Below are 13590 nucleotides of genomic sequence, written 5' to 3'. Positions count from 1 at the left end.
TGATCCGGCGGTAAGAATGGGGGGGCCCACCCTCTGAAGGGTCCGAGCGGAGCTAGAGATAACCCATCCATGGGCTTGGGTTTCCGACGCTAAGGCAGGAGGATCGAAGGGCCGAGCGGGTTGCCCGTATCCCGCTCGGCTAGGATCGAAGGGCCGAGCGGGTCGCCCGTTCGGCCAAGATAAGGGCGAGGGTACAAAGGTAGCCGAGCGGCCTATTCGCTTGTCTCGGGATCTGGGATGTCAGAGAAGGCATGTCTGATGGTTGGGCCGTACACAAGATTGCACGATGGAAGATCTCACCGTCACATCATGGAAAGGTTGATACAGTAGCAGTATGGCCTCATGGACGTCTTCCTGACAGATCCATGTCTGGGCATGGCCCTTCTGACAGACCCATACCTGGGCATGGTCAAAAGGAGGTGGTTGCTTTGATTGGCGCGCCCAGGCTTCTTTGAGAGGTCTATATAAGGTCTCCATTTCTTCACCGGAGGTACACGAGTCTTCTACTTAAAAGCCACTTCTTTGCTATTTCCTCGCCTGACTTGAGCGTCGGAGGGCCGTCGCCGGGACACCCCTCCCGGCTCGGTTTTGTTGCAGGTTCGCCGGAGCACTCGAGGATCCAGCAGGGAGCGCCACGTCCCCAGCGTTCGTTGACCCCTGGTTCGGACAGGATCAAATTGGCGCCGTCTGTGGGAACGCGCCTGATCTGGAACGTGAAGATGGACGACGCCGGAGAGTTCTGCTATCCTCATGATCTAGGTCAGTTTTTCCGTTATCTGTTCTCGGGTAGCTATATGATCTGTATTAGTTCTTCGAGCCAAGGCCCCCGAGCCGTTCGGCCGGGAGGTTTATATCCGAGCCACAGGCTCGAAGCCGAAGGCCCCCGAGCCGTTCGGCCGGGAGGTTTATATCCGAGCCACAGGCTCGAAGCCGAAGGCCCCCGAGCCGTTCGGCCGGGAGGTTTATATCCGAGCCACAGGCTCGAAGCCGAAGGCCCCCGAGCCGATCAGCCGGGAGGTTTATATCTGAGCCACGGGCTCGAAGCCGAAGGCCCCCGAGCCGATCGGCCGGGAGGTTTATATCCGAGCCACGGGCTCGAAGACGAAGGCCCCCGAGTCGTTCGGCCGGGAGGTTTATATCCGAGCCACAAGAGCCACAGACGAAGACCCCCGAGCCGAGCAGCCGGGAGGATTATATACGAGCCCGTAGCTGCTACGGGCTCGATGGCGAAGACCCCCGAGCCGAGCAGCCGGGAGGATTATATACGAGCCCGTAGCTGCTACGGGCTCGATGGCGAAGACCCCCGAGCCGAGCAGCCGGGAGGATTATATACGAGCCCGTAGCTGCTACGGGCTCGATGGCGAAGACCCCCGAGCCGAGCAGCCGGGAGGATTATATACGAGCCAGGGGCTCGATGGCGAAGACCCCCGAGCCGATCGGCCGGGAGGATTATATTCAAGCGATCATCACCGGTTTTGGACCAGTTCAGCGGACCAGCACATCATATATCTATATCCCCCGTTCGGGGTTGAGCGACCTTCACTGGTCACAGACCAGATGCATGATCATCTATCTCCCCCGTTCGGGGTCGAGCAATCGTCGCGGCCAGGTATCTATTCTTCCGGTCGACATCATTCCGGTCGCACACGCGGTATCGTCCGCCCGGCATTTATCCGACCGATCGACATCATTCCGGTCGCACGCACGGTATCGTCCGCTCGGCATTTATCCGACTGATCGACATCATTTCGATCGCACGCGCGGCATCGTCCGCCCGACACCTATCCATCCGATCGGCGTCATTTCGATCGCACGCGCGGCATCGTCCGCCCGGCATCTATCCATCCGATCGACGTCATTTCGATCGCACGCGCGGCATTGTCCGCCCGGCATCTATCCATCCGATCGGCGTCATATCGATCGCTCGCGCGACAGCGTCCGTATAGCATCTATCCATCCGATCGGCGTCATTTCGATCGCACACGCGGCATCGTCCGCCAGGCATCTATCCATCCGATCGGCGTCATTTCGATCGCTCGCGCGATAGCGTCCATATAGCATCTATCCATCCGATCGGCGTCATTTCGATCGCTCACACGACAACGTTCGTCTAGCATCTATCCATCCGATCGATAGCGCTTCGATCGTCCGGTCGGTATCTTCGCGGCTGCGCACTTGGCATTGGTCCAGTTTCCGACTTGGTCTGCTCGATAGCGTTACCATCCCCTACGTCACCACTATTATAGTGACCGCTCGAACGACATTATATTATTGGTTCAGCGATTTGTCTCTGATATTGAAAGCGGTTCAATCCTTTGCCATAGACTGTCCAGTCAGTCGGACTCACGCCTCCTTCGACTAGACTTGAAGGGGAGGCTTGTGATCCGGATATGAAAGGGGCAGAGAAGAAATTAGGAGGAAAGTGGAGGGCATTTTGGGTAATTGGACGTTTAGGTTCTTTTTCTTGGTGATGAAGGCAAGCAGGGGGGGGGGGCTCGTGTTTTTGGTGGCTGCCGCCGCCAGGGAGAAACGGGGAGAAGCTTGCACGCGGAAAGGAGGCTGCCGCCGCCAGAGGAAATGGAGCCACCTCCTTCCTCTTAGGCTCCTCGCCGGCGCCGACGCCGGCCACAGGCCGTTTCATCCCCTCCTCTCCATCTCCCGCTTGTGACATCTCCACTGGAGCAACCCACCGCCGCTCTTCTTCCTCCGCTTCGCGACGCCGTCACCACCCTCCTCCGCCTCCTCACTGCGAAGCCTCTGTTCTCCTCGCGATGTTGCCGTCGGAGCCGCCTCGGTTCGCCGGAGCCGCCGCAGGCCGCCCCCCTCACTACTTTCTCTCTGTTCCTCGCCATACCACGCGCCAACTTCCAGCGCCGGCCAGCATCTCACCCAGCAGCCGCCGACGCTTCCCATCACTGCTGTCGCCCCCGGCAGTTGTCACTGTAGCCACTGTCTTCGGCGTTCGACACCACTGCCTTTGGTATCCAGCTTCGCCACTTCCGGTGTATACCGTCGTCACGGCTTCCAGCGACAACAGATGTCGCTGCCGACATCTCCAGCAGCCGCCATCACTGCTCCCAGCTGGCGCCGCCCTCCGGCGACCACCATCGTCATCCTCCGTCGCTCACTGCAGTCCACAGCAGCCACTGCTGCCTTCCCCCGTGGCCACAGCCGCCGTCGGCAGCCACCAGCCTCCCCCTCACGCGTCTACTGCCGCTGTCTTTAGTAGATATCGTCACCTTCCAGGTAGCCGCAGCTTGGTACTATTTGGGTAATTCCGGCCATCGCGCCGAGGTATTTTACTCTTTGCATCGTTATCATCATGGTGGGTTATTGGGTCTATCCGGCCTGCGTGTCGTATTCTGGCTTGCAAGCCACTGTTGTATTTCGGCTTGCGAGCCGAGGTGTTAGTCGGATAGTGCATCAGCCGAGTCATTGGAGCCAGCTACTCACCGAGCGGACATTTATCTACTATTCAGAGCCGCGACGACTCGATCGGTATTCCGACCCACTCATCCATCAATCCGAGGGCGCCCCCCTGGGCCAGGGTACGTCATTGCACTCGTTTCATACTTATTTTATTATCACGTTATTATGCGGTTACTTATATGTCTGTGGGATTCGCCTCGAGCACCGATGTACCAGAGACCGGGGGAACCCGGTCGCTGGATACAGGTACAGTTGACCGGAGGAGGACTTCAGACGTCCTGGTCAACGCAGCGGACAGATCATCAACCGGGTCATGGGGATGCGGTCAACCTTCCAGACACGTCACACCGGCAGGTTCGTCTTCTCAGCTTCCAGACAGGATCACCGACGGAATTAAAGAATCCGTCGGTAATGTTCCGACATTATTGATTGAATATTTAATTCCGTCGGTAATATGTATATATTTTTTAAAAAATACTAGTTTTACCGACGGAATCTAGATTCCGTTGGTAAAGCCGACTAAAAAACCCTAACCCGCCCTTTCCTTTCTTTCCACGCGTGCGCGGCAGCTAGCTCCTTCCTCCTCCCCGATCTCGCCGGTAAGCTCCCCTCGTTTTTCTCTTCCTCTCTTTGTGGACGCCAGCGCCCTGCTGGCCTTTGTGCCGGCCGGCGCTGGCCGTTGCCTACCGCCAGTGGCGTCCTGGCCGATGTGCCAGTCGCCGCCGGCCTGGTGGCTGTTGTACTGGCGGCCTGGTGGCCGCTGTGCCGACGCTGTGCCGGACGCTACTGTGCTGGACGCTGATATGCCGGACACTGCTATGCCAAACGCTAGCCCTAGCTGTGCCGGATGCTGCCAGCAGCTTGCTGACGTGTGTGTTGGATGCTGTTGTGCTGGCCTGTACCGGTCGTGTTTCTACTTGCTAATTTTTTGATAAATTTTGTGCTAAATTATTTTTATTTTGTAAACAGATAGCATTTGCTGCTCTTCTCCGGTAAACCTTCACATCTTCAGGTATAATTTAGTTTATTGTATTTTATATTATTTAGCATTGTTTAATTTAGATATATGTTATGTTCGTATATTAATCTGTAACATAATATCGTTCTGTTGTTTGTTTTGTGTTTGTACGTTAATCTAAGATAATTTCTAATTATCAATTTATTAGCTTTAGATGAAAATGTCTATGAACAAAGTTTGGATGTATAATTTAGAAAATGGATTTATTAAAGATGATTTTATTGCTGAAGTTGAAGAATTTGTCAACTTTGCTAAAAGTCATCCAAAATGTATGAATGATGCAGAATTTAAGTGTCCGTGCAATCATAAAAAATGTCAAAATAGAGCTTTCCATGATGAAGATACAGTAAAAATGCATATATGTAGGAATGATTTTGTGCCAAATTACTACAATTGGTACTGTCACGGAGAACCTTATTTGTATGAACCAATTGGGCCTTCCGATGGTTCATCATCTGACACAACTTTTACTGCACATGACTCATCAACTTATGATATTGGAATGCAATCAATGGTTCACGATGCAATCAATGAATGCCGCAGTTGATTATTCCAATATAAACGAAACACCTGCACCTGAATATCAGCACCTATATGAAATGTTAAAGGCTAGTGAAAGAGAAGTGTGGGAAGACATTCTCTCAGGTCACTTGCAATTATTAGCTACCGCAAGGTTATTGAATATGAAAGCAGAACATCATTTTTCTGAAAGATGTTATGATGATATATGTCAATTGATGTCAAAGTTACTTCCTGCTGACAACATAATGACAGATAACTTTTATAGTACCAAGAAATTGGTTAGAGGTTTAGGTTTGCCTATAGAGAAGATTGATTGTTGTGTAAATAATTGCATGATATTTTGGCATGAAGATAGGGAACTGAGTGAATTCAAAATCTGTACTCACCCTCATTATAAGAATGTTACCCACATACCAGGGAAGAAGAAGAAAAATATTGCTTGGAAAGTGATGTATTATTTTCCTTTAACTGCTAGATTACAACGTTTGTATGCATCTGTCGCTACAGCTTGTCACATGACGTGGCATCATGAATATGAGCATGAAGGAGGTATTATGTGTCATTCTTGTGATTCTTCTGCATGGAAACATCTTGATACTGTATTTTCCTCGTTTGCAATGGAACCACTTAATGTGAGATTGAGACTTTCCGTTGATGGATTTCAACCATTTGGTCAATCGGGACAACAATATTCATCCTGACCAGTTATATTAACACCATACAATTTACCACCCTGGATGTGCATGAAAGATGAATTTATGTTTCTTACTGTGCTTATTCCTGATCCAACCAATCCCAAAGAAAAGATAGATGTTTTTTTGCAACCTTTAATTGCAGAATTAAATGATTTATGGAATGTAGGGTCAGTGACTTATAATGTTGCAAGTAAAAGTAATTTTAGATTGCATGCTGCATTATTATGGATGATCAGTGATTTTCCAGCATATTCAATGTTGTCAGGATGGAGCACGACGGGTAAATTAGCTTGTCCATACTATATGACAGATTTTGATGCTTTTTCATTACCTTGTAGTCGGAAAGTATCCTGGTTTGATAATCACCGGAAGTTTTTACCTATTGATCACCCTTTCAGGCGGAATAAGAAAAATTTCCTAAAAAGTGTTGTAATAAAAAAACCTCCTCCAGCATTCTATACATCAGGTGAAGAAATCATTGAACAAATAGACAGTTATGGATTTCTACCAGTATCTCAATCTGGTTCTAATGAGATAAATAGATACATTGTTAGGATGTGCCAGTGTGGTTGGAAAAAAGGAGTATTTTTTGGGAGCTCCCCTATTGGAAGTATCTACTCATTCGACATAATTTAGATGTCATGCATGTTGAGAAAAATTTCTTCGATAATATCTTTAACACTGTGATGAATGTGCCTGGAAAAACTAAGGACACTGCAAAATCTCGTGAAGAATTAAAACAATTAGTAAACAGACCAGAGTTGCATCAAAATGAAACAACTAATAGATTTCCAAAGGCTTGTTATACATTAGACAAAGACGGCAAGCAGACTTTATGTAGTTGGTTAAAGGAAGTAAAATTCGCAGATGAGTATGTCTCAAATATGACTCGTTGTGTGGATATGAATAGGTTAAAGATGTTTGGGATGAAAAGTAATGACTGTCATGTATTCATGCAAAGACTTATTCCAGTAGCTTTCTATGATTTACTTCCGTATAATGTTTAGCAAGCTCTCATAGAATTAAATCTATTTTTTAGAGATTTGACAGCGAGGTGCATTACGATGGACGATATGTTTCGGCTAGACATAGACATTCCTCTCATATTATGTAAGTTAGAGCATATATTTCCACCCAGTTATTTTGATTCAATGGAACATCTGCCGGTACATTTGTCATATGAGACACAAATAGCTGGTCCAGTGCAATATAGATGGATGTATCCATTCGAACGGTTTTTGAGAAAATTAAAGAATAATGCTCGTAACAAAGCAAGAGTTGAGGGCTCAATATGTAATGCTTATCTGGTTGAAGAAGCATCTTCTTTCTACTCTTGTTATTTTGTTGATAATGTCAAAACTAGACATCACAAGGTTCCTAGAAATTATGATGATGCTCAAGAAATAGACCATTCGATGCTTTCTATTTTTAAGTTTCCTGGCAAACTAATGGGTGCATCTATTTCTAGATTCTTAACTCCAGAAGAATACCATGCTGCAAGAATATACATACTCTTAAATTGTGAAGAGGTCAAACCATACATAAAGTAAGTTGACTTCTCTAATTAAAAAATTATCCCCCGTTCAATTTGTTGCTTGATATCTCATTTACCTTAAAATTACCTTCTTTTCCAGCTTATATGAACAACAACTATATCTACAAAATCCATCAATGGATGCAGATGACGTGGCTGAAAAGTTAGAGGTTGAATTTACATTATGGTTTGAAATATATGTAAGTTGGAGATTTTATTAAGTATTTAAGTTCATGTGTGTTAAGTAGTGTTCTAATGTCTACTAATTGTGTAGGTTAAAGACCGTAGAATATCAAATGTGACAGATGATAGGATCATGAATCTTGCATCACGACCCCTTCGTAAAATAAAGGTCTACTCTGGTTTCTATGTTAATGGCCTCAAATTCCATGTGGCACCACGAGATTCACGGATGTTAACCTATAATTCTAGTGTTTGTATCAAAGGATCTATGGACAATAATAACACTCAGTATGATTACTATGGTAGACTTGAGGAAATCATAGAAGTTGAATATCCTACATTACCTATTAAGAGGTGTGTGCTATTTAAATGTTCATGGTATGATCCTACCCCAAGAATAGGTACCAAAATACATTCAAAGTATAATTTAGTTGAGGTTAATGCAAACAAAAGGTTCAACAAGTTTGAACCTTTTATTTTCGGGGTACAAGCAGCACAGGTTTTCTATCTTGAATACCCTACAAAGAGAAGAAGACCCAGTGAATGGTTGTCTGTTTGTCGAATGAAGCCTCGCTCGATTATAGAAATGTTGAATACCACTCAGGCTACTGATGCATTTCAGAATGATGAAGTGGAGAGACATTCAAATGATACACAACTTGAATCAACATCTCAATTACTTGTTGATGTTAATGTCACTTATGAGGAGATAGATGATGGAGAGATGCCCAACAGTGAAGATGAATTTGTACTAACAGAGTCTAGAGATGAAGACTTGGAAACTATTAATGTTGATTACATAGTTGCTAATGTAATGTCTGAACTGTTATTTTTTATATAATTTTGTATTGTGTTGCTAATGTTAATGTTATGCATGTGTGTATATATATTTTTGTATTGTGATGTTAATATTAATGTTATGTATGTTTGTAGATATATTTTTGTATTGTGATGTTAATGTTAATGTTATTACTAGTACATGCATGCTATGATATTGTGCAGATATATTATTATGGCTGAGCAGCAGACAGTAGCACCCCGTGACTATAAGGTTATTAGAGTTGTTGGAAATACGTATGTATTTTTGTTATTATTAATACAAGTTCATTGGTTTCTTCAATACTTTTCATATCTATTTTTTTCCTTACAGATTTGTTCCTGATGGCCACTGGGTAGCCTCTTATATCACTAGTAAGTTTAAAGAGCGAGTATGTGCTTTTGGTACTACATGGAGATATGTAGACCAGGAGATGAAGACATTTTATTACAATGAATTCGTAGTAAGTAAAATTAATATATTTGGTATTCAATAATATATTTATCCTTTCATATACTAAAATCTATACTTATAATTGCAGAAAAGGTATACATGGGAAGATGGACAAGAAGAACAGTTTAAAGCTACATGGAATAGTTATTGTGCTAAACTGTACAGAGACCTCATGTATTATATCAGGAAAAAGGGCACCTAGGCCAGTGTATGTTTCAGAGACGACATGGAGTGCATGGACGACCACCTAGGCTGCAGAAAGATAGTGAGAAAATGCTGAAAAGGCTCGATCTAAAAGAAATACAGAGCCAGGTGGCCTGAGCACCGGAATCGCTCGGCATACGTTAGGATCGAAATCTATTGTTGAGCATGCTATGAATTTGGTAATTTAATTTAAAGCTATAATTTCTAACAATTTTTTATTTTATTATCACATTAGTATGTATAATTATGCCTCAAAATATTTGTGTATGTAGGAGCATGATCTTGCTCGGCAGCCCGCATGCATGGCGGTATTTCTGAAGACCCATAAGAAGAAAGATGGGTCATTTGTCAATTCTCGATCTCAGGCCCTACACGTAAGATTATTAACTTTATTACATTTGTTCGTGCATTTCTATTTTGATTAACTTTAATAATTGTTATCAAATTAAATATTGATCAATATTATAATTTTGAACACAGGAGCAAATGACAGAAAGAGTGGCTCAGGCCTCTCAGCCACCATCAGAGGGGGAGGAGTCACAGTCTCTATCCACCGACGCACAAAATGAAATATATTATGATGTTGTCGGTGGAAGGACAAAAAACTCCACCCTCTACGGCCTTGGCTCCCAGGCCAAAGTGGCATTTGATCGTTTGAGGACTCCTAGGGGACGTGCTAGTTCCTCTTCTTCTAGTGAGGTGCAGTCATTAAGACGTGAAAATGAAGAACTGCGCACTCAACTGAAGTCAATGGATGAGAGGATGCCTTCTATGGATGAGTGGAGGGCTGCTGAGGAGAAGAGGAGGACTGACCAGGATACTCTCTTTGCCAGTATGTGAGAGATTGTGGCAAATTTTGCTCGCACCCAGACGGCAGATGGTCTTGAGTCGCAGGAGACTCAAGACCCATCAGACCGTGGTGATTAGCATGTTTCGAGGTTTGCTCAACTACTGTTTAAATCTTTATTTATCATACAAGTTACATGCAAAATATATTTGATTGTTTTAGTCTACTCTGCTCATTTCTAAATATTACATTATTATATATTTAAGACGTCAGGGTGTACATATTCAACACGATCATCATCATCATCATTTTCTTTCTATTTAGATATTTATTTTTTTAAATGTAAAATTCATTATACATCTATGTAATATTTCGAATTATAGATCGATATCAATCTCATCATAATTTATTGTATTTTACTTTTTGCAGGATTTTACACTATTAGTTGTTTTTGGAGTATTTGTTATCATGGTATGAATTTATATATTTGAGCACAGAAATACTTTGTTTATATTATGTTTGTTTCTATATGTTTTTATATGTACGGAGTGTGTTGTTTATATATGTTTTTATATGTATGGAGTGTTTGTTTCTATATCTATGGATTGTGTTAGTTTGTTTGTATCTATATATGGTTTGTTAGAATATATAACTGTGATTGTGCTAGTTTATTTGTAAATTGTGATTGTATCTGTGATTGTGCTAGCTTATTTGTAAATTGTGATTGCATCTGTGATTGTATTTATGATTGTATCTGTGATTGTGTTAGTTTATATGGATATATAATTTGTATACATGGTTGAATGGGAATACAAAAAGAATCTGGTAGTTTCTTTTATCTTTCTGACGAAATACCGACGGAATCTGTATTCCGTCGGTATTTCATATCGTAATATACCGACGGAAATACTATTTCCGTTGGTATTTGTCGACGAAAATGGTATTTCTGTCGGTATTCTATGATATGGAATTTTTGATCAGAGCCCCCTTCTCCGACGGAAGTTATATTTCCATCAGAAAATTGGGCGCCACGTGTCCTCGCGGGTTTACCGACGAAAATATAATTCCGTCGGTAGTTACCGACGGACATATACCTTCCATCGGGAAAATAGGTTCCAACGCATATCCTCGCAATAGATTTCTTTTTGTCGGAAATCTGTCGGTAAGGCCCTTTAACGATGGAATACCGACGGATATTTCTGTCGGTAAGCCTCACAATATGAATGAAGTTTTTTTAATAGATTATTTGATTTAAGAATGTTGAGTTGATGTATCGTAGCGTTTTTTAATTTATTTTGATGAGTGTAAAACTCGAGCTCGGCTCGATTATAAACGAGTCAAACTTAAATATTTAAGAGTTCGATTCAACTTGACTCGATTATATCCTTATTTAGTAATGACATGATGGATACAACAACTTTCGCTTAAGAACCAAAGTCATGAGGCACCTCATCTTCATCCCACCAACAACATCAAAATACACCTCATTCATGGCATCAAATCCTAGATAAACATATTACTAGTATATAATATATAAATATTAAAATTAGTTATTGTTAAATTTAAGAGATAATAAAATTTTGATACTTACGTCTATAGTTTGCGATTGAGCATCGATAGAAATATTAGTTGATCACGGTAAAATATCTTCTTGCACAACAAATTAAAATATGTTAGTTGGTAATATTAACAAACTATTCATATGAATTTATTCTAAACTAATATGAATTTATTCTAAACTAATAATTTCCATTGTTTGCTGTACAATAGAGCATAATCCAATTATGTGCTTTATAACTCCTGTACCTAGAGATGAGATTTTCTGTCCCGAAAATATTGTGTATTCGTGTCCCAGCGTCGATCGGACGGTTATGATATTTTCATGATGTACATTGTATTCTTGAGATGTGATTTAGTTGGTCTGGTCGACACGGGGACACAGAGACACGATAGTTTTGAGATAGAGGATCCTCTGGACATGTATCCTTAGTTTATTTTTGGACCAGAGATATCTTATTAGTGGGATTTTCTAGACCTCGCTTGTATAATAAGGAGTCCAAAGGATCCCATTAATAAATAGAATGGTTCATCTTTTTGACCACAAAGTAAATCTAGAAGAACTGTACTCCTCACTATTTCTATTATTTTCCCTTTTTTTACTCTCTCCAAACCTTCTGCCACACATTCTAAAATTTTCCGATACAGGTGGTAGCGGTGTGTAGCGTTGCTGCCTCTTTCTCCATTTATATAACAATTCTTTATCCTGTTTTTGATAGTATAAATTCCATATTGCTTTAAACTCTGTCTCGTGGATGGTTCTCATCTACCTCTCTTCTTTAATGTTATTGGAACAAGTAATATAATTATTATTATACAACATTAGTTATATTGAAGGGAAGTATTGACATAACGGTAAAATTATTATCATGTGATCAAAAGATCATGGGTTCGAATCCTAGAAACAGCCTCTTATAAAAAGTAAGATAAGACTGCGTACAATGAACCCTTCTCCGAAACCTCGCATGACGGAAATTTCGTGCATTGGGCTGACTTTTTTTTTTACACAACATTAATCATATTCAATTCCTTACCAAAAACTCTTTGTAGTAGAAATTTTTAATCTACTTGTCTACATGCCCCAGGTATATCCACAAATGCATTGTGACTCTTTGAATTTTGAAATGATATATGTGGATAGCCAATGACTGTATGGAGTATAGTTACATAAAAAAAATCTTCAATATTTAAAAATGACTAGAAAAAACTATATAAAAATGGATTGGTAATAACATCATTTTAAAATATAATGAAAATACTTATTGTCAACTACTTACAGCATAATCCGATCATCAATTTGTTCTTGTGTGGGGTCTACCATGATGATATCTACAAAATCACATTATAACACAAGTTTCAAATACTATTCAAACATACAAGTTCATCAATACAAGTTAGAGTCTACATGTTTCAACAAATTAGGTATAGATGCATGTTGGTTTATGAATCTTAACCAATATTCCTCCCACATATAATATCTAAGTATGCTGATGACAAATTTAAAAAAAAAATCATGAAAGAAAATACATTAGTCCTTCAATACAAAATTAATTTTAAAACTAAAATATCATAATTTTCAATTGTATAATTTAATCGTTAGTACAATCTAAATCATAGATATTGATAATTTCTAAGAGCAACCACAACGTGGCGTTAAACGCCGCGTTATAATTGTACTGTGCATTAACACTGCATTGTGAGTGTCTGACATGGCGTTCAAACTCTTGAACACGTTCAATCTCTTGAACGCGTTCAAGTGTTCATGGGGTGGGCCCGCCCTGGCCCACCCCATGTGCAAACTTTTATTTTTTACTTTTTTTTATTTTTTTTAAAGCCAGATAACGTTTTTTTAGTTTTTAAATTTTTTTAAAACGTAACACTTTTTAAAATCTTTATTTTTACACAACGTTTCTTTTAAATAACAAATTTTGTAAATATAAAATTTTAAATTAAAAATTAAATAACGACTAGTTATTTAACGATTACTTTTTAACGGCTAGTTAACGGCTAGTTTAAAATTTCATCTCTAAATAACTATCAATATGCACACATATTTTCATTCAAACTCACTACTCTTTCAATTCTACTCTCTAAATTCTCTTCCTATCTATTTTTTTCAAGTTCCTACCATCTTATTTTCTATCCGAAATGGATGAAAATAATAGGGCATTTTTTACAAATTTCTTGAATTCTACAAACAACTCGCAAGAATATTCATCTTCCCAAACTCCACAAATTCCACCAAATTATCTATACCCACATCCATTTCCCAATATGTCATTTCCTCCACAAAATCTTCAAAATTTCCAAGGTTTTGGAAATTCTATGAATCATCTGAATTATGCCCCTCGAGGTTCATATCAACCGCTTCTAGCCGAATATTGGCAAAAC

General features: G+C 41.3%; 1 protein-coding gene across 1 annotated transcript; it reads left to right on the top strand.

The window, feature by feature from the left end:
• Positions 1-719: 719 nt before the first annotated feature.
• LOC122019176 (wiskott-Aldrich syndrome protein family member 1-like) lies at positions 720-3275 on the top strand. The gene is made up of 2 exons (XM_042576674.1): positions 720-778; positions 2477-3275. The coding sequence occupies exons 1-2, from the start codon at positions 720-722 to the stop codon at positions 3273-3275; spliced, it is 858 nt and encodes a 285-aa protein (XP_042432608.1).
• The last annotated feature ends 10315 nt before the right edge of the window (positions 3276-13590 follow it).

Source organism: Zingiber officinale, chromosome 9A (genome assembly GCF_018446385.1).
Source record: "Zingiber officinale cultivar Zhangliang chromosome 9A, Zo_v1.1, whole genome shotgun sequence".
NCBI classification, from domain to species: Eukaryota; Viridiplantae; Streptophyta; class Magnoliopsida; order Zingiberales; family Zingiberaceae; genus Zingiber; species Zingiber officinale.
Note: the sequence above shows the minus strand (reverse complement) of the source record. Positions and strands in the feature narration are given on the sequence as shown.

What these genes read in the sequence shown, in the direction of transcription:
- LOC122019176 (XM_042576674.1), top strand. Translation starts at nt 720, where the DNA reads ATGGACGACGCCGGAGAGTTCTGCTATCCTCATGATCTAGGTCAGTTT. An exon ending in GGTCAGTTTTTCCGTTATCT is followed by an intron (nt 779 to 2,476) that starts GTTCTCGGGTAG and finishes TTGGTGATGAAG; the next exon opens with GCAAGCAGGGGGGGGGGGCT.